Here is a 27,378-nt window from a genome sequence, read left to right as displayed (position 1 = left end):
ACATTTTCAACAAATTTTATGTAACTGGCTGTAATCTGTTAAGGAGTATTCTAAGTCATTTTACCAATATTCCTGGAACTGCCTCAGGAACAAATATCTATTATTTTAGAGCTAAAGTTATCATAAAATTCATCATCAAATGTTCATTATTTTTTATTTTTGGAAAGCAGGTTATTTTGGGAAGCAGTTATAAACCTGGACATCGGGGTAAAATAGAAGCATGGTTAGCTTATAACAATTCTAGAATAAACCCTTTTTACCTTCTTTTACCCTGTTTCACTCACTGTGGGTTTTGTTGATAGTAAGAGCAGGAAAACGGAGAATTTATAAGAGAAATTAAGTTTAGAAGGACAAGACAATAGACATAATTTGTTTGCAATTTACACTTAGAAAAGAGAGGGAGTAATACATTCTTGGCACTGTATTCTTAAGAGTCAGGAGAGAGCCTGAGAGCAAAAGTTATAGAAGGGGCTTGATAATCTGACTCTGGCTCAGATATATTCTGGAAGTAGCTAAATCTCCAATAATACATTTGGGAGAGAAGGACTAGAGAAACCTATGTACATAGGAAGATCACTCACATAAGAAATGATAAGTTTGGTAATAAAATATCCCCTATTTTAAATAAGTTCCAGGATGCTAAAACTGGAAAAGTGGCCCAGGTTCAAATATTTATCTTCTTGAGAAACACTGAATAGTTGTGTATAAAGAAATAAAATCTCTCTCAAAATCAAAATGGAATTATCATGATTCAGCCACAAGCCAATGAACTCTTGTTCATCTGAAATAGTGCAATAAGTAGCATTACGTCATGATATGGGACAAACTGTAACTAAACTAGATTTAGTAGCATATATTAATGGCATTAATTTTTAAAAAGGCATGCAGAAAACATACTGGTAGAAGCCCCACCAACAAGATAAACTGATAAATAAGGTGTTCACACTGGTAAATGTGGTAATTCAACATATAAAATGCATGGTAGGTTTCCAGTTCAGAAAAAATCATATAGACCCAATTTTCTTCTATTACTTCCTCATAAGCAAAATTATTAAACTCTGAAAGTGTCACAAGGGCCAATTATCAGTTGATTCTTATGGGTGGTTAGAAGGTGAGCTTGTCTATGATCCTGGGTCCAAGGGAAAGGAGGGCAACTGGGTACCTTACCTTCCAGCCCAACAGAAGAAACCCATCCAGACCTGATATTTCCTGACTCCCAACCCTGATAACAGAAGGTCCCCAAGTAGGCTCATTTCTGCCCTGGCTCAAACCGAAGTCCTTCTGACAACAGCAGGAAAGTAGACAACTCTACTTGGTAACCTGCCCACCAAAGAATAAATAGCCTGTGAAAGAACTCGTCCTCCTCATAAAATGTGCAACTCTGTTTTTCCACTAAAAGCTACTAAGACAGATGGGTAGAGTTGTTGGAGAGATCCAGCAAAAGCTGGTCTGGTCCAGGAAGCCTCTCTGACTTCATGATTTGAGGTTCTCCATCCCTATTAAGGACACAAAGGAGGTTGGAAGTCACTGGTAGGGCGATACCACCATACCAATCCCTTACCAAGAGGCAATTAGCATACTGGCATAGGGAAAACTCACTTTGCCCCTGCAGGCAGAACCATCTGGGAAGAATGAGTACCCCAGTGACTCCATATAAACTAAACAGACCAAAATAAACTATAAAAACACAGACATTTACTGCCATTTGATCCATAGTCCATAAAAGTCAGCCGAGACCCACATGCTAAGCCAAAATTGGGTGGTGCTCATTAAATCAGAACATGTAAACAGGACTCAGAATCTCCTATAATAATAGGGAAGAAGACTAGGAAATAATAGGAACTGACCCATTATACCAAGAACCAAGACAACCACAACTTGAATGACGAAACACAGTCAACCAATGCCAACACCAAGGTGAATCAATTGCTGGAGTTATCTAAAAAGGATTTTAAAGTAGCCTTTATAAAAATGCTTTAATAAAAAATTACATGTAATCTTGAAAAAAATGGAAAGCTAGATAATCTCATAAATGAAATAGAAGTTATTTAAAAATAGCCAAATGGAAATTATAGAGTTGGAAAACAATAAATAACAGAAGAAAAAAGAAACTACTGGATAGGCTTACTAGTAGAGTAGAGGAGACAAAGGATTGACTCAGTTAACCTGAGAAAAGAATAATAAAACTCACCCAGTCTGAAACACCAAAAATGGCCTGGAAAAAATAAACAGTACTTCAGAGACCCAAGGAACAGTAACACAAGATTCAAGAGATGTACTACTAGAATTCTAACAGGTAAGTAGTAAGGGCTAGGAGCTAGAGGAATTTTGAAAAAATAATTACTAAAAACTTCCCACACTTGGTTAAAAATACAACCGACAGATCTAAGAAGCTGAGAAATCCAAAAAGAAGTTATATTAAAAGAAATCCACATCATGCCTTAATCATATGTAATCTTTTGAAAATTAAACATAAAGAAAAAATGTTGAAAGCAGTCAGAGAGAAATCATGCATTACCTACGAGAAAAATAATTTAAATGACAGTGCATTTGTACTATGTAACTATGGAGACTAGAGGGAGGTCATACAATATCTTGCAAGTTTGAAAGAAAAGCATGGTCAACTATGAATTCTTATTTTAAAATATATCAATAATATTCTTAAATGTATATGGCTAAAAAAATAGTAAGATAGAACAGACTGAACAAAAGGAACAACCCAAGTATATACTACTTATAAAAACTCAGTTGAAATTCAGTGACATAGACAGATGTTGAACATAAAAGAATGGAAAAAGATATACCATGCAAATGTGATTTTAAAAAAAACACGAGTGGTTATAGTAATGTCAGACAAAATAGATTTTATAGCAAAAATTGTACTAGAGACAAAAATAATGATAAAAATGACCAATCCATCAGGAAGACTATATTCTAAATATGGATGCACCAAACAAGATAATTTCAAACTGTATTAAACAGAAGCTGAGTTGAAAGGAGAAATAGGCAAATCCACAAATGTATTTGGAACCTTCAATACCCACCTCTCATCAGCTGATAGCACTACAGACAACGAAGGTACAAATGTGAACAATAGGAAATAAACAACCAGGTCTAGTTGTTGTATACAGAACACTCTTTTAAATGACACTATTATACATATGTATGTATTTTTTCAAGTACTCATGGAACATTCACCAAGATAGACCATATCCTGGGCTACAAAACACAAAAAACTTAGCAATATGGAAATCATACAGAACGTGTTATCTTATTTCAGTGGAATCAAACTAGTAATGAGCAACAGAAAAAAAAAGAACATTAAAAACTCTAAATACATGTAAAATTTAAAATACATTTACAAAGTATTCATGGGTCAAAGAGGAAGTCTCAAAGAAAATGAGAAATATTTATAACTAAATGAAAACAGAAATACACTATATCAAAATACATGGAATGCAACTAAAGCAATACTGAGAAGGAAATTTATAGCTAAATGATTACATCAGAAATGAGATAAGCTCTCATATCAATAACTTAAGTTCCTACCTCAAGAACTAAAAATGAAATAAAATATAAAAGTAAATATAAGGAAAGAAACAATAAAGATAAAAAATTCAATAAAAATGAAAATAGGAAAAAATATAGATGGCAAAAATGTGATTCTTAAAAAATTTGATAAACCTGTAGTAAGACTGGAAAATATTTTCTGGAAGAGGAAGACATAAATCACTAATCAGAATAAATTATGGGACACAGTATAGATACTGCAGCCTTTAAAAGATAATATGCAGATACTACAAAATACTTTAAGCTCATATATTTGAGAACTTAGAAGAAATGGATAATTCCTTGAAAACTTAACTATCATGGTGAAAGATTATAGGAATTGCCTGTAACTAGCAAAAAAATATTAATAATTAAAAAGCTTCAGATGGTAACTTTGCAGTGGATTATTTTACTGGATAATTGTATCAAATATTTAAACTATTACATTGATTTTACAAAATATCTTCTGTAAAGTACAAGAAGAGGGAACACTTCCCAAGTTATTTAATGAGCCGGTATTACCTTGATACCAAAAGGAAAGACAGCAGAAAAAACAAAAAGCAAAAAGCAAAAAATCCCTATCTTAATAGTTTAATAGGTGGATAGATGGATTAATACATTGCTCAGTACACTGCAGTAATTCTCAACAAAATATTAACAAACTGAATCATCAGTGAATAAAAAGACAAAATGATATTTAAGTCAGGTATGAAAGGCTGGTACAACTTTCGAAAAAATCCATCAATGTAATCCACCATATCAGTAAGATAAGAAAGAAAAAAACATGGTTGGTCATTATCAATTGATGCAGAAAAGCATCTGGCAAACCCCAACATGTATTCATGGTAAAAACTCTCAAGTTAGAAATAAAGAATAATTAATTCAACTTGATAAAGAGCACCTATAATAAACCTATAATTAGCTCTATATGTAAGAGTGTACTGAATACTTTTCCCCTAAGATTAGGAACATGCCAAAAATGTCATCTCTTAACCACACTTATTCAACACAGTACTACAAATTCTAGCCAGTTCATTAACAAAGTAACAAAAGTAAGTAGAAATACATACAGATCAAATTAAATTAAAATTCTCCCTATTTATATTTACCTATGCAGAAAATCTATAAAACAAACAAACCAAAAAACAAACAATAAAAACTCCTAGAACTAGTGAATTCAGCAAGTCTGCAGGATAGAAAATGAACAAACACAAGTCCATAGTAATAATACAGGTAGAAACGAAAATTAACACACAATACCATTTACATTACTCCAAAGAAAATCATAGACTTAATAAATGGCACAGTCACAAACATGCTTGGACTGTTTTATATACTGTTGCTCAAAAATTGCAAAATGCTGATGAAAGAAATGAAAGATTAAGTAAATGAAGATATCATGTTCATGAGTTGGAAGATTCAACACAGTAAAATGTTAGTTCTTCCCAAATTGATCTATAGGTTTAATGTAATGCCTATCAAAATTCCAGTAAGATTTTTTTATAGACATAAACAAGCTTATTCTAAAACTTCTATGGTAAGACATAGGCTCTAACTTGGTCACAACAATCTTGACAAAGGAAAAATTGTTCTCTTTGATATGAATGGTGGTTATATAGCTACAGTAACCAAGAAGTTATGGTATTCATTGAAAAATACATATAGATTAATGAAACAGAATTGATATCCCAGAAATAGACCCACACAGATAAGCTCAACTGGATTTTAACAAGGGTGTAAAAAGAATTCAAAGGAGGAAAATAGCCTTTTCAATAAAACATGCAGGATTAACTGGATTTCTAAAGGCAAAAGCAAAAGCCTTGCCCAAGACCTCACATTATAAATATTTCTGTGCTGTAGACATAAATGTTACATTTAAAAAACTATACAACTTATTTTGGGGGGGAGGAGAAAATCTTTGTCCTAGCCCAGGGAAAAGAGTTCATGGATTGGCACCAAAGAATGATGCCTAAGAGGAAAAAACTGATCAATAGGACCTTACTGAAATAAAAAAACCTTTTTCTCCATGAAAGCCTATGTGAAGAGAATTAAGAGATAATTTAATTGCTTCCTAGACACAAGAGCAAGTATTTAACATACACAACAAAGAGCAACTAACATACATACAAAACTCTCAAAACTTAACAGCTAAAAAAATATATAAAATGAGCAAAAGACCTGTACAAACATTGCACCAAAGATACAGATTGAAAATAAATACATGGAAAAATATTAACATTAGCCATTAGGAAAAAGAAAATCAAAACCACATGAGACATGACAACTCACTTATCAGGATGGCTAAAGTAAAAAATAGTGACAACGCCAAATGCTGTGCTGGACCTTGGCCTATCTTGCCTTTTCCCTGAAAAGCTTAGGAGTCAAAAATTTCAAATATAGTGGAGGCTGTGGGTGAGATGTAGTTCTAAAACCTAAAGGTAAATGAAAAAATTATAGAGAAAGGCCTTGATCACTCCAAGTAGAACACTCAACGGCCAGTCATAAACCTCTTCCAACAGTAGTACATATTCTTGGAAAAACTGAATGTAAAGAAATTTTAAGAAAAAATCAAATTTAGCTCTCTGGGTGAACTAACCAAGGGATGTGAACTAACCAAGGAATGAAGGTGGCCCAAGCTTCATCATCTAGCTCAGTACTTCTGAAGCCAGTGGCAGGGTTTATATATGCTCATCCTGAAAAGTGGGAAGTAACTGCAGCCTATTTATAGTTAACCAGGAAAAGATTAAGCATGGTGGTGTTTATGTATGTTAAAAAGACAACCAAAGGAGGAACTATAAAATTAATGATACAATTTTGTGGGGAGAAGGGAAAAAGAGGTAGGCTTGATAAATTGGTAGATCCTCATAGGCCACATCAAGAAATCAAGATTAAGTCTAGTCATGTTAAAATAAAAGAAAGAAAATATTACAAATTATTTTTTATCTGTAAAGAAGGGCTGTGATAAGGGAACAGTTGGGAAGAAGAGGAAAATCAATTTTGTTATAATTGCTTTTGCATTATTTGCCTTTTCTCCCATGTGCATGTAGTATATCAATAAAAATTAAAATAAATATAATAATAAAGGTCACATGAAGACATGTATGTAGAGAAAAAACATTTCATTTCATTAAAGAATATATTTTTAAAAGAGGAAGGATACTTTTATATTAGAAATCCTTTTATGTAGAAGTCTCAGCATGAATATATTACATCAAGATAATCATTTTACAAATGTCAGTTATTAAAATAAAGTAGCAATTCCCAGTACTGTTAGAAATTCTTGTCATCTTATTCAATATTTGCTTATATATTATTAGTAAACTGAGCCTAAATAAAAATGGTTCTGAACGATACAAATTTAGGATCATTTTGTAGCTTAAAAAAACACCAATATCAGTCTTCTCTTTTCTAATTTCCTGACTTACTTTTTCTGGGGTGCAGTCTGGGCTTGAGGATTTTTAAAAATATCCCACTGGATTCTAATATACAAACAGAAAACTACAGCAAGGTATCTTACCAATATTCACCCCTGGTAATATAGACCAGATCAAAGCTTTGTTTTTAATGCATTAACCCAAATGTAGCATATATGTAACCTTGTCATTTTCAGTGTTTCTTACAGACACTATAGAAAACCCAGCTGCAAATCACAGAAGAGAAATAACTTATATGGAAATTCACAGCTGTCCAGAAAGAGCCTAGTCTCCTATCTCTGTATTGCACATCGACAGTCCTCCCCCCAGAAACATATTTGCTTAATGTTGTCTGTGCTGATAATTGACATATAATTAGATATTATTTTACCCTTCTCCATCTCAATTTTTATAAAAATAGTAATAAAACCGAAACCCTCTCATGGTCAATTTAATTCAGTGGAACAATAATAACAGGGTTCAAAGAACAAGAGTCACAGTGTAATGCTAGAAGAAGAAGAAAAAGGCATAAACCTATAACACAAGGCATATGGTAGAGGGAAATGTAATTCCAAGTAAATTATATCTGTCTCTCTTACAGCATATCCTTTCTGCTTAGTGTCCTCTTACTTTAATTAAAAGTAGTTTATATTGCCTTGAATATGATAGTCTTGTTTAATACTTCTCATAATTTTGATATAACAACAGAAAGAACTCATGCATGTAAAGCAGCTAATGAACTGAACAAGCAATTCCCAAGCAGACAAAATGTTCCAGAACAGGTTTATGAATCATTACTTTTAGTTAAAGATAAATAATCCCTTTCTTCAAAAAAAAATCAGTGCATACTGAAGTGAGTTCAAAAAAGAAAGGCAGTGATTTCTAATTATTCTGAGTTTCTGTTTATTTGAAAATAGTCTGAATGATATTTAATATATCTGGGAAAAACAATGAATAATGAAGTAAAATGAAAGTTACATAAATTAAATTTTCCCATACAGTTGAAAATTGTACTAACCTATATGGTGGGCATGAAAATGTGTGTGTGTGCATGTAAGTGTATCTTTCTGAACTCATATCTTACTTAGGAAGAATCCATACCCCATTGTGAGGCTTTTGGTAGAAGAGAGAGTTTTGCCTCAATTACGGAGCTTCAGGAGTCAGACTGCAACTTGTGTACTTGGGACAGCCAGAATACTGGCACATGGCTTGGGCTGGGCCAACACACTCTCTTGTCTGGAGCTTTGAAACTTAACCAAATTACACAAAGACCAAGGGGCACATCAGATATTATTTTTGGTTGTGTTATCAAGAAGACAGAGGCAGTAGCTGTGCAAGTCTGGGGCAGGAATGTCAATGATAACGTACTCTTTCAATTATTCCTGGGGCATCAATTTAGCTGCATTTACAGCTCAGCTTTCCCTGGTTCCTGCTTCATTTCAACACTGGGCTTTCTGCAGATTCTAATCTATCCAATATTCATGTTGAAAGTTGCTTTTATGCTTAAATTACTCAGATTCTGTTAGAGTCAAAAGGTAATTTACTAAATCATGTCTCTGAGGGCAACACCCACTCGCACCCCCACAGACACAAATAAATTGATGCTACACTACATAGAAATAAATGTATGGTCCTTTTAACAAAGGAAAGGAGAGGCAGGCTTGATCCTCCCAGTCTTTATAACTTTTTTACATATTAGAGCCAGGCTTTTAGATCCATTATGCTTAATTTCATTCAGTATGCCTATAATTGTATGTGACATTCACAGGCTCATGCTTTTGTATATATTTCGTGTATGTGGCTAGGTTTCCTCTCTGATTTAGTCAAAACCAATATTGTAGCCAATAACTACAAGTAGCGATTTAAATTTAAATTAATAAAATGTAAACATTCAGTCCTTTACCCCCACTAGCCACATTTCAAATGTTCAATAGGCACACATTGCTAGTAGCTACCAAAATGGACAATGCAGATAAAAATCATGACCATAATTGCAGAATGTTCTGATGTACAGAACTGATCTAAACACGTTAAGATAATTCAATCATCCCGATGATTAAATCAGAAATCTAGATTTAAAGTATTTGACACAGGTTTACTTACATTAGTCCAGCATGGTGCTTGAACAGTAGTCCAATAAAGCTCAAAGAAAGGATGTGTACATTTTCCATAAAATTAATTTATGTTTTGTGCATATATGTATGTATGTGTATGTATATATACATATATATATATACACACACACATATATATAGTTACATATATATATATTAGTATATATTAGTCTGTTAACCATGTAGATTGTTTCCAACCAAAGGACTCTTATTGACAGAGAAACTAGTACTTAGAGATGGGAAGTTTTTAAAGACCCTGTAATGTGGAATTGAAAAATATCTAGGCACTTACAATCCCTCACATCTAAGCTGCAAGCAAGGGAATCCTCTTTATAACAGAGCATAGAAACTGATTGAACTGTTGCCTGTAAATTTGGGACTTCACATCCTTTGTGAGTTTGCAGTTTTGAATCCTAATGGCACCATTTGTATCTCTGATTCAACCTTTGCCTGAAGCTTGTTCTACTCTTCAGGTATGCAAGCTACTAAATTACATTCCACTGTTAAGGTAGTTTCAAATTCCTTCAACATCCAGCAAGAGATTACTAATACCTTGTGTCAATCACTAAAGCAGATGAGAAGAGGTCAGGATGAGTAGCATGCTGAGTAATATGTAAATTTTCATGTTCTGGATTATTAACAACAATTAAAAGGACTGAAGATGAATGGGTCTACTACAAATAAGTAAATAATCCATAGATACACATTAATTTATAGTCTTTTCCCTTTAAAACTACTCAATCCCCTTGAATATGGGCCAGCCCCCTGGATACTAGTTAAGCTGTTCAAGATTCAAATAATTTCCTTGATTAAAAAAAATAATAAAATAACTGTGAAAGATACAATTCTTTTTTCTCAGTTTTAAATGTTTTCTGGTTATCTGCTTTTTTCAAATCCATTTATTTAGGTATAATTGACATACAAATGCTATACTTATTTTATGTATACAACTTGATGAGTTAAATATACATCTGTGAAAATATCACCACATTTATGCTATAAACTACCACCTCCAAAAGTTTCCTCCCACCTTCTTTATTGTTATTATTATTATTGTTATTATTATTATTTGTGATTGTCTTGCCTGAGGGTTCCAGCCCATACAAGTTCACTATGGATTCAGTGAGACCAAGAAATGACAATAGAAAGTTCTTGGGGTAAGAGGGTTTATACCCAGGTTTATTCTCATGGCAGTAGGTCGAGCACTAGAATCATGTCTGCATCCAACAGTCTGCAGGTCTGTAGTCTACCTCCATCTCTGCCTCCACCCAGAACACTGGGGAGAGTTCTTTATGTAGTGACTGAGTCAATAATAGTTCATTGCCTGTGGTTGTGGAAGCAGTAGCCTAGCAGTAGGCTAATTACATCAAGTAGTTTAGGGTCAGGTCAGGAACCAGGCCCTAGGAACTTCCATTTTCCCCATAGTGGTAAAAACACTAAACATGAGACCTACTCTCTCACTACATTTTTAAGTTACCATACAGTCTTATTTTATTCTCACTCAAGCATCAATTTTGTTGTCTACTTCCTCCTCCTTGAGATTTACTCCTTCCTATAGATCCACTTTCATTCTGTTTCTATTTCCTCTATAGAATTTCATTTTCAAACTCCTCATGCAGACCTAGTTTTCTCTCTTTCTTTTTTCTTTTTTTTTTTTTTTAGGAGAGCCAGCCAGGGTAAGGCTTTTATTTAGAGATACAGTGAGAGTAGAGCTCCTGGCTCACACTAGGAGGGGATACGAGAGTCCGGGGTGGTGTGTTGTCTAGGGGATTTATAGGCAGTTGAGGATTTTGGGGAACTGAGGGCTTAGGGTGTGGACTTGTTAAAAGTGGCCTTACCATGTTTGTCCTTGATGAGATATTAAATTCCTTTTAGCATGCTAGAGTGAATCTTAAACATGACTACAAACAATTAGCATAATGAAAACATGGGCTACTTTCCTTTATCTGGGGAATATCAACTGATCTCACTGAAGAATGCCTCTAGAGCCTAATGTTTAACACAGAGTTTTGGTAGGGGGTTTCCTTGCATGTAGTTACATGGCTCTGACTGTAAATATCTTGCCTTGCTTTTACCAGAGGCCCTCACCCTATTCTAACTACACCCATGATCTCTGTCTCATTTCCCCCTCTACAGATGGAAACCCTAGCTGCCGCTAGGGAAAGGGGGCGGTGACCACTCTGGCTGCTTCATGCTGAGAAGGGGCACAGTAAAGGGTGCAGTTAGGTCTCCATCAGTGGTCAGTTGAGAGAGCCTCAGAAGATGGGCACTTCTATTCCAGGTTCCATTTCTATTATTATTTGCAGTTTTATGGCTTCTTAGCAAAACTTTAATGTTTTAGGTTACCACAAAAATTCTCAGGCTGTTTGTAGGTATACACACTGTTACACACTTATTATATTGTATACTTCTCTCAGGGACCAAGCCTCTCCAATAGAGAGTTAGTATTGAGGCCAGGCTTGTGTGCAGAAGACACTTCTTTTTCAGAATCTGGAGATCAGAATTGCTCCCAGTTCTTTAGAATGCAAGCCAGAGGCACGTCTGGCTTTACTCTTGAAGAGGAAGCTCCCACCTTGGGGTGGTGAGCATCGGGTTCCATGAAAGTGATGAAGATAGAAGAGAGTTAGGACAATCCCCTGCCTCACTCAGAGACCAGGGTGACCTCTGAAGTTATCCTGGATGAGCTCCCAAAGATGATGCCGGGGTTCTTGTTTGCAGAGTAGAAGAATGAACTTAGCAAACACCCAAGGTAGGAGAGCCAGGGCAGAGGCTTTTATTTAGAGATACAGTGAGAGAACAGAGCTCTTGGCTCACTCCAGGAGGGGACAAGAGAGCCCTGTTTTCTTTCTTTTTCTTCAAACTTTGTTCCCCAGAATTTGTTTCTAAGCCCACAGTCCACAGTTTTCCCTAAATCTTTGTGCATGGCTTCCATAAACACTTAAACCTCAGTGTCTTCCATTTCTCCCCCTTAGCCTAAATCCCTCTTCTAATCTGCCTTTCTCATACCTGCTTACCTATGTGCCCACAAAGCACCCTGGACATAGCCTATCCAAACCTAACTCCATCACTCTCATGCCTAGATGTGATCCTTCTTCTTTACTTTTTGGTCCCTTGATATAATGAGCTTGCCAACCATCTTCAAATGGCCCAGCATCCCCATTTATCACTCTCAAACAGACACAATACCTCGCAATTCTACATCCCAAAACAGTTTATTTCATCTTCTCTTACCTTCTTTCTCCTCTGATTATCATATCTCCTCTGATTATCATATCTCCTCTGATTATCATATCAGTACAAATAGTAAAGCAGCCCCTCTGCCTCCAAACTTGTTCTAAGTGTCTCATTGTCACTTCCCACTTTAAAATCCTTCAATTCATTCCCAAACACTTCTGGATAAACTATGTTCTCCTTTGACTTTCCCACTAGCACTGGCATCCTGCAGCCCATCACACTCTCTAGCTTCATTCCTATTCCTGCTTCTCAGCATGCACTCTGTGCTCCAGCTACTGCTCTTGTATGTCCTTGAAAAACTATTTGTTAACTTTTCATGGGTCATTTAAACAATTCCATTGCAGCTCTCTCTTAACCAGCACACTTTACCTGTCTCATTTTTGATTAGTAGCAAAATATTAGTTCAAGCTCTTTTCTCTTCTGAAGAGCCTTCCCCAAACTGATTGAAGACAAGTATGTTATTCCTGTACCACCATCCTGTGTTTAGCAATGTTCTTGCACCATTAATATTGTGAAGCAATCATTTGTTCTTAAAATTCTCTACACTTCTTGCTTCCGTTTCATTAATTATTTGGACTGTATATTTCAGCAGTATAATCTCCACATCTACCCCAGTGTATGGCATGCTGATAAATTTTTTATGTAACCTCTCAAGTCATGTTGAAGCAATGACTTCCGAAGTGAAATAAGATGCCTGCAACAGTTTCATTAGTCTTATTAATGTGCACAATGAAACTCCATTTGAAAGTTCTGAATGAATGAATGTGCTAAGTGGTCCTCAAACTTTGTCAAAATAAACTCTGCTCTAATCAAGACAGATGATTGTCTTGTAAACAATGTAAAGATAGTTTGAAAATAATGCACATAAAAAGGGCCATATTAAGTTAGTATAACTTAAATTTTTATATTTTATTTTTAGTGTAGAAGGGGATTTCACACTATATATTATTCTAATTTCTGTGAAATAGTGATAGATTATACATAGGAAATCCAAATAATCCCAGAGGAAAGGAATTGGTTATATTTTACACTGCAATTCTTATAATGAGTTCTTGATACTTTCTTTATGAAACTTAAAACAGAAACAAAACAAAAACAAAAATACCATGTGGATGTATTTGAATTCCCTCTAGGCTCAACTTTCAAAGTAAATGCCTTTGTTATGTTAAGTCCAGTGCAACTGAATGTTCAAATACTAATTGGATAAAAATCAGTAAAATAATGAAACAGATTTCCTGAGAATAATCTAATTCCTATGTTGAAAGCTATTCATTTCCTTAGTGCAAATCCATGTTGAAATGGATCAGTCTGTCATTAGTTATGAAGAGCAATAGGATTTCTGTAATTCATATTTCTACTTTTCCTATTTTAGGAACATTTGGATTTTCATCTCTGCACTTCTACATGGAAATATTGAGGCGTGGTAAAAGTGAGACAGGTAAAAGATGGGGGGCAGGCCTTTTTCAGTTAGAGCAAAATAACAGCCCTGAGAAGGAAAAATGAGATGCTTACTAAGGACCTTAGGAATGTAAAAACAGCAGACATGCAGCTGAAACAATGCAACAATGTATAAGAAGATTCCCACAGAACCTGTCATGATAAAGAACCATTTTACTTACTATAAGCCATGTAGCTTACATAGCTTAACCAAGACTTACTAGTTAAAAATAGAAATGACCTTTAGTATGATTGGCTAAAATATAGCTGGCATTCTAACAGGAACCTATAGAAAACAAACAGCTTCTCTCCCTAGTTGATGCAACAGGTGTAAGACCCCTATATCTGAGCCCATACATGGCAGCCTTGCCCCTCCCAGTGTATCCTGTACCTTTACTCCTCTCAATCAATAAAAATCCTCTTTCTTGCTTGCCTATTTTGAGCATTTGCAAAGTTCATTCTTTGACTCCATAAACAAGAACCCCGCTATCATCTTTTTGGGGACTTGTCCAGCATCTCTCCCTGTTCTCAGCCACCTAGAGGGCAGCTACCATTCCCCACTACTTTTGTTTTAATGAATTCCTTCCTTACCTATCCTTGTCTGACCTGTTCGAGAATTCACATTCACATCCAGAGTCAAGAATCCTCGCCTGTCGAGATTGAGGTTTCTCCTAGATCTTCACCTAGTGCTCGGGTACACACCTCCCCAGACGCAGCTGCCCAGCAACAAAAGCATACTGTTTGACATCCAGAAGCTATATTATCTAATTCAAACCTGGTTTTTATGTAAAGAAAAAACAAAGGCAAGATATGATAGAAAAATGGTAGACAGAGCCAATAAGGCATGTCTCATGTCTCTTACTCTAAGGAATTAAACTGGTCTGTTAAATGTAAAAGTTAAAGTACAACTGAGCTAGAAACAGTGAATAACAATTCCCTGAGAAAAAAGAAGGAAGACAGGAGTTAGTCCCTGGGCGGTCATTTCTGACTGGCAGCCATTCTGGCCCCTCTGGGGATAATTAAACTGGATACAGCCCCAGAGCACCAAGAATTTGGTTTTAACATTTCTTGAAAATTAGAAACCATGACTTTTGCATCTTCCCAAGGTATATAATTAGAATGACAATGTCTGAAGAAAGCAAGATGACTTGGAAGCAATTCCATGAAAGAAAATTAGACGATCTACCGATCTACCCACCAGTTTTAAAAGCAGCAAGGAAACTTGTGGGCTGTTAGGAGTTCTTAGAAGAAAAACTGTTTCCTGGGGTAAACTGAAATCAAAACAAGCAGCCCAGATGAATGGCATGTAAGTTTTATTTTTTAATGTTATTGGTGTTCTCGTTGCTGTTTACAATGAATGTATGGACAAGAACCAATAGTTAAAAATTAAAAATGAATATCTATTCTGATTTATGAAACAAATTGGTCGCCAGCAGACAAAAAGAAAAATGTCTCTCTATGGATATTTTTTAAGCTGTATTTTACAGGAATCCCACCAAAGTTCCCATTCCATTTATCACACACTATTGAAGACAAATAAATACAATATTTTAAAAGACACACCAAGATCAAATCTCCCAGATGGCTAGTGAAGAGACTAAAGAAATATGCAAATTCATCAAGTACAAAAAAATTAGAAAACTTGAAAAGATTGTTAAGTAGTTGGTGTGCAATAATTGAAATCATAAGAGAAGAAATAGAGATTAAAATAAGAGCACAGGTCAGTCTATAAAAAGGAGAAATGGAACTAAAAATAACTAGAAATTTTAAAGTATATCCAAGGTAATTCTCATGCTTAAGCTAAAGAATATGCTTAACTATACAATTTAGATGAAGAGAGGATTGTTATGATAGAAATTATATAATTAGAAATTTCAGAATGAAACAAGGAAGGAAAAATAAAATATAAAGAAATAATGGTTACATTTCTATAATTAAGTATAAAAAAATCCTAGTAATTACACAAAAACTACTTGATTGCAGAGCATCACAGGTTAAATTTTGTATCATATATTGAACTTCTAACCTCCAGTATCTTATTTGGAGATAGGAGTTTTAGTGATAATCAAGTTAAAATGAAATCATTAAGATGGACCGTAATCCAATATGACATCTTTATGAAAAGGGGTAATTTGTACACAAAGATGCACATATAGGAAGAACACCAAGTCAACGTACAGGCAGGTATCTATAATCCAAGGAGAGAGGCCTAAAAAGAATCTTCGCTGAGAAATCACAGAAGGAACCAATCCTACCAACATATTTATTTCAGACCGCAAATCTCCAGAAATTTAAGACAATAAATTTCCGCTCCTTGAGGCACTCAGTTTTATAGTACATTGTTATGAAGGCACTGATTAATACAGACATTATAAATCGAAAGTCAAAAAATAGAAAGTAAAAAAATAAGTCAGAGCTTGGACACATTAACAAATTTACAGACCACAAAGGACAGAGTGATAATTTTGAAATCAACCTAAGAGAAAGAGGAAATTAAAATGGAATGGCAACAGATTTCTCATCATCAGGGATAGAGTTCAATATACAACATAGCCTCAATTAAACAATAGTGGAAAAACTCATCCTAAAATCCAATACACAAAAGACAATGATTCAATAAGAAAAAAAAAGAACTTTACTTCTCACAGGCAGAACAGGAAAAAAAAATAAAAGTAGAGTGTATATAGGCAATAAGATAATCAAATCAGAGGAAGAAGAGGGTTAGAAGCAGTGAAGAAGATACTGTTAAACCTGGGTAAATTTAAGTAAGATTAAATGTTTAAATGATACTAATATTGAAAGGTCTGGAAAATACTTTATAAAAGTGAAAAGACACGATATTAGACAAATACAATATTGAAAAAATGAAAAGCAGTGTTTAAAGATCCTGAGGTATTTTACTATTTAAGATCACTATAAAGGTGTCAACTTTAAGCTTTATAAAATATATCAGTTAAATAGAAATAGGTCAGAGTCATTTTTCAGAAAGAAATAAAGGGAACCCAAATAAAGTTTGATATAGAAGCAAAAAGGGAGTAAAAACGTCTCCAATCTTCTCAACAGTCTCCAATCTTCTGAAGCATAACGAACAAGTTCTTACCTAGTGAATAAGTTCTTATATATCTTAGATATATAAGTATACACTTTAATCACTAATACTAATAACAATAACAAGAATAATGAATGATTGGGAGGCTTAAAAACAACTTGGCTTAGTAGGCATGTGAAAAAAAAGACAACAGAGTAATGTAATAAATATTTGACCATTATGAATACTTGTTGTTCAGGGGTTAGGTAAAGATATTAAGTTTTTACATGCAAGTCAAGACTGCATACAAGCAAGTCAAGACTGCATACAAAAAATCAAGAGCAAGTACAAATATCAGGAACATACAACATAAAACTTCTAAACAAATGGAAAGAAATCCTAGTAAAAGTCATTATGATAAAGGAAAAGCAGAAAGAAATGAAACAAACAGAAAACAGCTGAACATAAAATATAAAATAAATTGTTGGTAATAAGTCCAAGTGTATTAAATCATAATACATGCAATGGAATAAAATCATCACTTGGAAAAATAAATTGTCAGATTGCATAAACAAACTAAGGATTACTACCCACACCTATGTGGATGATGAAAGTTATATGTAAAATATCATAGTGATATGATAGCATGGACAAAATATTCAAAAACGTTTTAACTGAGAGAAATGTGGTAAAAGAATGCTAATATCAATCAACCCTGGCACTGTTGCCTTTTGGGGCTGGATAATTCTTTGTTGTGGAAGCACTGTCCTATGGGTCACAGAAAGTGTGGCAATACCTCTGGCCTCTACTAAGTGTCAGCACCACCACGTCCCTACTCATCACAACCAAAAATCAGAACCACATTAGACCTTTCATGTGCCACTGGGTATTTTCCCTTTGTGGGCCCTTTTTCTAATTAAAATTATATTGACATGAAGATGAATGTAATGTACAAAATTATATCTATTTTCATATTTTATTCTGATTTGAAAATATATCAAAATATTCCCTAGGCCCTTTTAGTATACTCAACCCTAGTGACGATGCCAATTTTTTTTTTGAGAGGGCATCTCTCATATTTATTGATCAAATGGTTGTTAACAACAACAAAATTCTGTATAGGGGACTCAGTGCACAATCATTAATCAACCCCAAGCCTAATTCTCAACAGTCTCCAATCTTCTGAAGCATAACGAACAAGTTCTTACCTAGTGAATAAGTTCTTACATGGTGAATAAGTTCTTACATGGTGAACAGTGCAAGGGCAGTCATATTACAGAAACTTTCGGTTTTGATCACACATCATGAACTATAAACAATCAAGTCAGATATGATTATTCATTTGATTTTTGCCAATTTTAACTAAGAGACAATGTAGACGTGGTGAAAAATGTCTCCAGACATGGCCAAATGCACCCAGGAGTCAAAATTAGCTCTGATTTAGCACAACTGATAGAAACACATGCACACACACACACACACAAGTAGGTGTGTTTTTATAGTAATACAAAGTTCACAAAGTGAATAAGTACATGGTGTTGTCCCCTTAAAATATATATTATGAACTTCAAAAATTCACCAGGGTAACATTAAGAAATACATGAATTTAAACATTTTAAAATTATTCAAATATCACATTCTCTAAAAATATAGTTAATATATGCCAAATCAATTTCTTCTTTAATACATCTACTTTCTCATAGGACTGAATCTAAAAAATTTCCATGATGACTATTGAGAAAGTTCTATATCCATGTAGAACTGGGTGGCATAATTAATTTCACATGCCATCATGTCATCACGTTGTCATTTGTATAAAATTCAAATGTCATATTTTGATACACAAAGTTTACATTTCAAGGAAGTTATGATAAAAATGTTCATAAAATTATCATCCTGACGATATTAAGTGGCAATTGAGACCTTTCCTTGCTGTGCATTTAACTTTTAATTCAGAGTTCATGATGACATTAAAGCTATTGTATTATTTTTCCGAAAAACCTGAACCTTCCTTATCCTTTTTATAGCATTTTTCTCTCTTTAACCTCAAAGTCATTTATTTAATCTAAAACTACTGTACTTACTACTAAAAGAGATTTGAAGTTTCTCTTTAAAAGAAAGAGAAAATATAGAAAAAATGTCAGTAATAGTAATGATGAGCGGGAATTTCATGCACTCTATAGTAAAAACTGATTTTCATTAAAGAATAATATATCTTACAATTTGTCCTTTGGCACTGTCATAACTAATCCTGTGAACGTGAAGAGGTCACTTAGCTGTTTCGAGCATCATTGCTTTCTATTACTTGAAGAATTTGGCAAGATGATTTCTTAGTTCCTTTACATTGCTAAAATTCCTTGCTTACCCTCTATATGTTTGTGGTTGTTTTTAATAAAGTAAGTTGGGAATGATTATCTACAGTTCACATGTATCTACTGACACACTTGTAGGACATAGATAGAAAGGGAGAGAATGGTACAATTTTAGTATTTTTTTCTTAGTAGCTATATGCAATATCTTCTAATGTTATGGCTTATATCTATAAAAAATACTAACAGTTATAAGCAGATACACCATAATTGCAGGAAAATGAAGATGGAGATTATATTCATTTGGTTGTCCTGAAAATTTTAAGTTTCTATTAAATTTTATCATCAAATATATCTTTGATATCAATAAAGCCCCAAACCTAAGTGTAACATTGTGAACAGATATTTAAGCCTAAACATGCACACTTTCTGGTCTTTTACCTCTTATTTATAAGTTTTATTCCATTCTCTTTAATTATCAAATAATGCAATGTGAACAATATCCATTTACACATATCCAGAAATAACCATAGTGTTTCCTTTGTTATGTAAGTATGCTTGACTCGTTAATGTCATTAAAATGAACATAATATGTATTTGTGGAGAACATTTAGCTAACCACAAGCAAGTTAGCACTTGAAATATATGAAACTTACTACCAACAGTTGCCCATTAATAGACATTATTTACAATGTATACCTTAGTTAAATTCCACCAACTACATATGTTTAAGTATTCCTAACATACAATAGTAAGAGTCAATACACTTTGCAATTACAACCTGCACATCTAGGATATATTGCAAAACAGACAACAGCTAGTGACTAAAAATAGGAATTCAATCTATTCTGTTATTATTTCTGTTCTCTAACATAAGCAATTCTACTTTTACACTGTATTTTTGGAAAAGTAATATTTTCTAATATATATAATAAACTATAGACATTAAGGCCCTTGGAATGCATTTTTATCTATTGCCACTTATTATGAACACCAAATTTCCTCAAATTTCAGAAGAATCCAATATAGTTTCAGTCAAAAGTTTGCAAGAATTAGTATACTCAAATAATAAATTTCTATAAAGCAAAAATTATAAACAAAGTCAAAAGACAAATGGCAACTGTGAAAAAATCATGGGTAACTTATGTCACTGGCAGAGAACTTTGTATTAGCTATCTGAAAACTACTAATATTGGTAAATTAGAGTCTAACAAAAGAATATAAATCAAGGGCCGTGAAGAGTCAGTTAATAAAAAAAGAAACATTCGCATCCACCCTAATATGAAAAGATGATCAATTTCATTCATAATAAAGGGAATGAAAATAAAAATGCACAGAGATGCTCTTTTTCACCTATCATATTTGCAAAATGCCAAGTTTTAAAATCCCATCTGTTGGCATGCTGTGAAGAACTACTTGCCAATATGCATCCTAGAGAAAGGGGCAGAATACCATCACCCATGGAAGGGAATCTAATAATCCCTACTAACATATAAAAGTATTTATCTTTGAATGAGAACCTCACTTCTGGAAATCTCTCACACAGATAGACTATATGTATGCTAAATAATGTGTGTACAAGAACTTCGTTCATTATAGCATAATAGCAACAAAAACACAATAAAAATAACAATACCAGAGTTAACAAACTCATTAAAATATCTATGGGAGAGTGGTACAACAGTGAACATGGTGATACAAAGCAAGGATTAGTGAGAGAATTTTGCTTTAAAACATTCAAATAGTTTTCACAATCCTTACCATGGCTGCAAAAGCTTATAGTTTACTGAGCACTCTGTTCTGAATTACCACTTTGATCACTACAATAGGCACAGAGATGGATACTGCATATGTAAAGATTAGACAGTCCCAGAACCTGCTTCCGCAGCATTCCCAGCATGCTAGATGAGGCAGACATCTTAACCAGGGCTCACAGACATTGCCTGCACATGGTCATTAGTAAATATTTTGGCATTTTCATGCCTTACTCTCTCTTGCTGCTACTCAAGTCTACCATTGCAGCCTGAAAAACAGCCTCATATTCTAGACACAAATGCATGAGTGTGTCTGTATTCCAATAACACAGTTTTTATGGAAAATGAAACTTGAGTTTCATATAATTCCCATGTGTCACAAAATTATTTTTAGAAACTTTTTCAACAATTAAAAATGAAGAGAAAAATGTTTTAGCATGCAGGCAATACCAAATCATGCAACTGGATGGATTTGGCACATAGGCTGTAGTTTAACTTACCTCTGAACTAAACCATAAACCAGACTGTGTAATATGCTTGAATTAACAGTAGAAATATCAAACAGCATTTTTCAGTTTTTGCATATAGGGAAATAGAAATGCAGGGAATTAAAGAGACTTGCCAATTGTAATGCAGATAATAAGCAGAGAAGCTATAACTTAAAATTCAGCTCTTCACTCACTAGTCATTATTATGTCACAAAGGCAATGAGTCTACTCTAATGATAGGTATGATGTATGGAATGAATTTTAGGACATGTGTAATATACAAAATTGCATTCTTAGTTATAATGGGATTCATTCAGCATTATTCAGCTTTTGAAAAATGAAAAACAGACTAGTCTATATTGGCTTTTACATGATTTTTTGGAAAAAAAGGAATAATTTTGTTTTAAAAGTATAATGACATTACCATAAAATTTGCTGCAGGAGGAAAGGACTTAATTTCTCACAAATGTGCTATTATATTTTCATTACTCTGATCCTTTAATTATTTAAAAATATCTTTTAACAAGCCTGTGAGATGTGCAAAATGATTTTTAACAACTTCATAAGATTAAATCCATGAGATATATTCATGGTAGTTTTGGTATTTGATTTCTCATGGCCAAAATAATCTGGAAAAAATATGGATTATCAATTATACATACATATGTATTTATGCATAATTGCATGTATAATTGGTAGATAAATTATACACGGATATGTGTAGTTGTACTATTTGTCATTAGAAATGGCCCTATGGCAATGGTCTTAGCCACATATAAATGTGGCTTACTAATGAATAACATGCATTGACCAATAGCAACAAAATATATTCCCTTATAATAATACAAACTTTGACTAAGGAAAGGCTAAGAAAATTAAAAGCAATATAAGACAAATTGGTATGTATTAAACCACTTAGACAAAAACTCTAAACCAAAGCCCAGTAACTAAAGTTTTATAAGGTGAAATATAACTACAGATTCATAATTATAACACATAGCTCAAGGATAATTTGAAATGAACTAAAATAATGCATCTGCAAAAATATAATTTTAATTCAAAAGCTGCATTGCACGATTGTTAATCATTTCTGCTAACAGCATTTCTGCTGGCATTCCGGGGACAAGATTGGGGTAAAGAAAATCATCTCGGTTCCTTGCATGTGCCCTCCGCATTTCCATTGTAATTGTAATGATTCTATGTTTCATTCAGGAATGCTCCAAAAATATATGGCTGATTCATTATGAATATATTTGTAAGTATGAGACATAAATTAACTTCTTGAACAAATTAAAATAATGGGACAGAGGGCAGTGTCTTACACATGTATGGGTGGTTGAGATTTTCAGTCTTTTAAAAATTTTTCACAGGTGTGTATGTATATATGCATACATTATGGGGTGACAGGTGAGTGGTAGGATGTACAATTAAGTTAGAATTGCTCATAAAGGCAGATTAGAATAGAGTAGAGAGACTGGGTAGGGACCAGGGTTGGACAGAGATTAAGATAACCACATCCTCGGGTATTTATATTTCTACATGAATACTGTAAACAGTAGGACAGATAGCAGTTGCCACAGATAACTCTATAAACTTGGACAGCTTCACAGATTTCCACCACCTCCTATGGGTAACAACTCCCCACCATGTTAATGGACAGGCCATCCCAGAATGATTGTTTGAAATTGATCTACCTATTGAGGCTTCATCTTTTACTATAAACTAGGAGGAAATAGTTGTCTGATCTTTCCCGACACTTTTCTAGCAAATTTTGTTTTTGTTTTCCTGTTAAAATGACAAGAAATATGTGTAAGAAACTATTTTTCTTACTGAAAAATTTTTCCTTTGGTGTACTCCTGAAAGAATATATTTTTCTGTTCATCTTTATTCTCCTTTTTAAGGATTAAAAGGATTATAGAAAAATAATTTTGAAGTTCTGAACAAAAATAACTTCCTGGTAATTTAAAATATTATGTTTTTATTTTAGTACATTTGTTCCCATTTACTTCATGGAATTCTTTGTAAGGAAAAAAGTACATGATCATGATGAGGATTTTTGGTTTCATTTCAATATGCATATAACAAAATGACACAATTGTTTCAGATCTTTGTGTTCCCATATTCTGGCTTCAGAGCTCCTGCCTTGCATGGAAAATACAGCTGCAACCCAGTCCCTATTGGATGAAGGGTAGAACAGATGGCTTGTAATCCTGTACTGCCTACACGTTGGGGAAGCACCATAGCTTAGATGTAGTGTTATTATTTTTTTTCAGTACTAACAGAGCTAAAGTGAAAATAAATAGTCAGGGAGGGAAATGGAAGTTACTGAGCCTGCAGTTATGGAGATTCTACCTCTGTGCTTGCTGTTTCTCTCAAAGGTACTGAACAAATGAAGTCTGGTTGCTTCCAACAATCAATAATTTATCAGAAAAAGAAAGGCCTTTCCACTTCCCACTCAATTCTCTAACATAAAGCCTCAATGATACATGCTTAAGCTGTCCCTTATTCCTGAGCAAACAATTTGTTAAAAACATTAAATTGTCTTGCATTTTTGAGAGAAAGGGAATTTGGTAGGAAGTTACTGATCATTTTATACCTTCAACCTTCTTATATTTTAACAAAACAGTATGTGTATTGTTAGTCTAAACTTAAAGTATATCAGCATTTTTATTCAAATTCATTTGGAGAATTGGAAAAATATCTATATTCTTTTAAAAGATCACTTAAATTCAAATACACTCTCTGTAACAATTAATAGATGTGTATTAGGTATCATGAAAGAATGTCTTCTTTTTAGCCTCTTTTTAGCTGCATTAGCTATAGATAAAATATTTTTATAATTACCAATGCACCAATAAACGACTGTGTGAATTCCATTCTATCTTCATGATAATAAAGATAAAATAACTCTATTATGTGTTCAATTAAGGGTTTTCATTTTGCATGAGAGAACAGAAAGAATAATATATTGTAAAGAACATTCAGGCCAGTTTGTGTGGACCAATGTTTAGGGAGATGTGATAAGACTGTTAAAGTTCACTTTTTACAATCATTATTTTAAACTATCTAGCACAAGTAACTGCATTCCATAAATAATTAATTTCATTTTCCACATCTCTTCAGATTGAACCCAACTCCATCCTCATCTCACCCCCAGAAATTCTCAGAACCGGAAAAAACAAAGCAACAAACAAAAACTTACCTTTCCAACATACTGTGGATCTGGTCCCATATGTTCTTCTAAAACAAAGAACTGATTCCAAACCCATCCCCTTTTGGGACGATGGTGGACTTCGGTTTCACCTTCGACGTGTTTGGTTTGGTTTCTGGTCACCTTGATGGAGCCGTGGTGAGCAGTTCCATAACACCTCTGCACAAAACAGAGACACACTAGGACTGGGCAGATGCAAGTTGTGCTCGTAATTTTCATTGTAAGATAACTTTCCAGTTTAGTTTTCTTTCCTTTCCTTGTCAGCTACAAATGCTTAGTGAGCATTCAAGAGAGAAGCCAAAGCATCTTTTGGAAGGACGGTCCAAAGTAAATTGTTTAGTGTGTCCATGATTTAACTGTCCATCAGGAAAAGGTCAGACTACATTTACATCCTGAAACATTTGGAGAATCAAAGCTGTAGTTGTCTGATTCCACGTCTTCACAGTAGGTGAACACAGGCAATCATTTCCACCTAATGGAAAGAGACAAATCATACATAAAACATAGTAGTTTTAAGTGTTTGCTCTGAAAGCAAATTATATTATTTTGCAGTGTGATGCTGATAGGCAAAGAATATATGCAAATTCTTTTGAATGTACATTCAAAAAAGTCATGTATAAGCCTGCGCACATTTTTACATGGGCTTCCCTATCTGTACTGTTTGTTCTCAATTACACACACACACAACCTGCTATATTTTCATATACATTTACATTTGAAAATAAACTTTATGTATATAAGTATATATGTATATATGTTTATATATATACTTTAAAACAACAGAAATGCAGCCCTCAGGAGTGCAGAAGGCTAAGAAATGACCGTGAATATGTGCACATGCCCGAGCATAGTTGATCCCTTACAATAGATGACATACTAGGGACTCCATGCAAAGTGCTCATTTCGGTTTTGTTAGATGTTATATAAATTCACTATATATACTACACATTGTTTCCTACTATATGTGACTCATTGAACGTCAAAAAAATATTCCCATAGAGCATCACAACAGTCAAGTAGGTACTTGAATTGCTCAGTAAGTAAAACAGAAGATAATAAATCATAGTGGAAAAGAAGATAGCTGAAAAAAATTTATGCAACTGAAAGTTACTCCATACTTAGGAGTCATATCAAAACACTTGAATAAGAGTAAGGGCATCAGTTAGTTGAATCATAGTTTGCACAGATTTTGTTAGTCCTGGAGATAGTAGCCTAGGACGTGGTCTTCACATAAAGGCAAGACAGATATTAAGGCATGGGAATAGATTTACACGTAATCCTAGCAGCTACGTAAAGAAAGTTACAGGGAAGAGAGGAATGGTGTCAAAAAATAAAAAGGGGAGGAGGAATGTTATGACTTTCAAATAAGAAGTACTGAGGATTTGGACTTAACTTTTAGTACAAATGGATAATAAAGTAAAACTTAAACATTTCAGGAACACAAAGATAGGGCTTGGGAGAGAAAAGGGTGACTGAAATAATTAGCTTATTGAAAACACATGAAATTGTGTAGCAAGTTTTGCTGTATTCTTACATATCTGTGCTTCAATACATATGTGTGTTTCAATGTATTTAGAAACATTTTATTGATTTAATCTTATAGTTTTTCCATCTAGTAAAAAATATCAGATGAATCACCTTCTCATTCCATAAAATTCACCCTTATAAATGAGCACAAACAGAAATGTAGATCTGAGTGAACTATAAGATGGTTGACATGACAATATAAATGATTTTTAAAAACTGAATATAATCAGTTATAGCATAATTCTTTTATACAATTGAGAAAAAAATGCTTATACTGAATAGCAGATGTGTGTCACCCAGAGCAAAGTGTTTTCTCTATTAGGATGTCTCCCTATAAATTAGTGTTAATAATAATGCTTACTTTGCCAGTTGGGCAAGAACTATATCGGATTAGAATTAGGATTTCATTTTAAGCATCTCAGAAGATTTATTTTTCACTGATTTAAATTAAGCAATTCAAAAAGTCTCTTAATATATTTAAAATAGGATTACCTCTCTATCACCAACAAATAAGAACACTGGAAAAAAGTCAGAAGACATAGGTTTTCTTCATTTAAAAAAATGTACTTAAAATTTGAACTTAGGCAAAATCATCTAATTTCTTTGAGTCTCAGTTTCCTTATTTACTAAAATTTGTTGCTTAAATATTTGCTTCTGAAATTCTCTCCAGTCTCTCTAATAAATTATTTGGACAATTTTATATTGAATTTTCCTTTCCATCAAAAGATTCTTAATTTTCAAATCACAGACTTCAAAAAAAGAAACTTTATCTAGTCTCCCTTCTTAGAAGTCAAGTTGATGAATATATAGGTGTTGTTATCTTAATACTTTCACACCTTGTGGTGTGATTTTTAAATGAAATTAACATCTTTGCTCTTTATGCTAAGTTGTTTAACAAAGCATAATTCATGAGTAGAAGGTGAAAAATGTGGCTTTTGTAGCACATTGCAGATAAGTAGAATCAGGGTTTTCTTTACAAGAATCATCTTGAGTAGCATTCCAAAACATATAAATGCATTTTAATCTACATATTTATTATATTTTTGTGAATCTCTATTATGACACCTGTGAAAAGTAATAAGGTTCAGTGGAATGAAAGGGCAAATGTAAACATCACTTTGTATCTTTGTAAGTAATTTCATTTACTATATAGTGAGAGGACTGAACTCTAAATATGAAAATTTTCCACTCTACTTCAAGAAATCCATTCCTGCATAGGTAAGAAGAGTTAAAACACAAACAATAATAAAACACTGATTGAGACTAACATTATAGAAATATGTTGTAGACACTGACTAATAGCTACATTAGTCA

At 33.6% G+C, this 27,378-nt stretch overlaps 1 protein-coding gene across 4 annotated transcripts in view; it reads right to left on the bottom strand.

Moving 5' to 3' along the window:
- CDH18 (cadherin 18) overlaps positions 1–27,378 on the bottom strand; it is a 1,048,863-nt gene that overhangs the window by 312,281 nt on the left and 709,204 nt on the right. For all 4 annotated transcript variants that reach the window (XR_012131738.1, XM_073237622.1, XM_073237625.1 and 1 more), the window contains one exon: positions 24,529–25,009. Coding sequence is in view for 3 of the 4 variants with exons in the window: in XM_073237622.1 (XP_073093723.1) it covers positions 24,529–24,756 (228 nt within the window). In the remaining variant the exon portion in view is untranslated. The remainder of the gene's footprint in view (positions 1–24,528; positions 25,010–27,378) is intronic.

Source organism: Manis javanica, chromosome 1 (assembly GCF_040802235.1).
Source record: "Manis javanica isolate MJ-LG chromosome 1, MJ_LKY, whole genome shotgun sequence".
In the NCBI taxonomy this organism is placed as follows: domain Eukaryota; kingdom Metazoa; phylum Chordata; class Mammalia; order Pholidota; family Manidae; genus Manis; species Manis javanica.
Note: the sequence above shows the minus strand (reverse complement) of the source record. Positions and strands in the feature narration are given on the sequence as shown.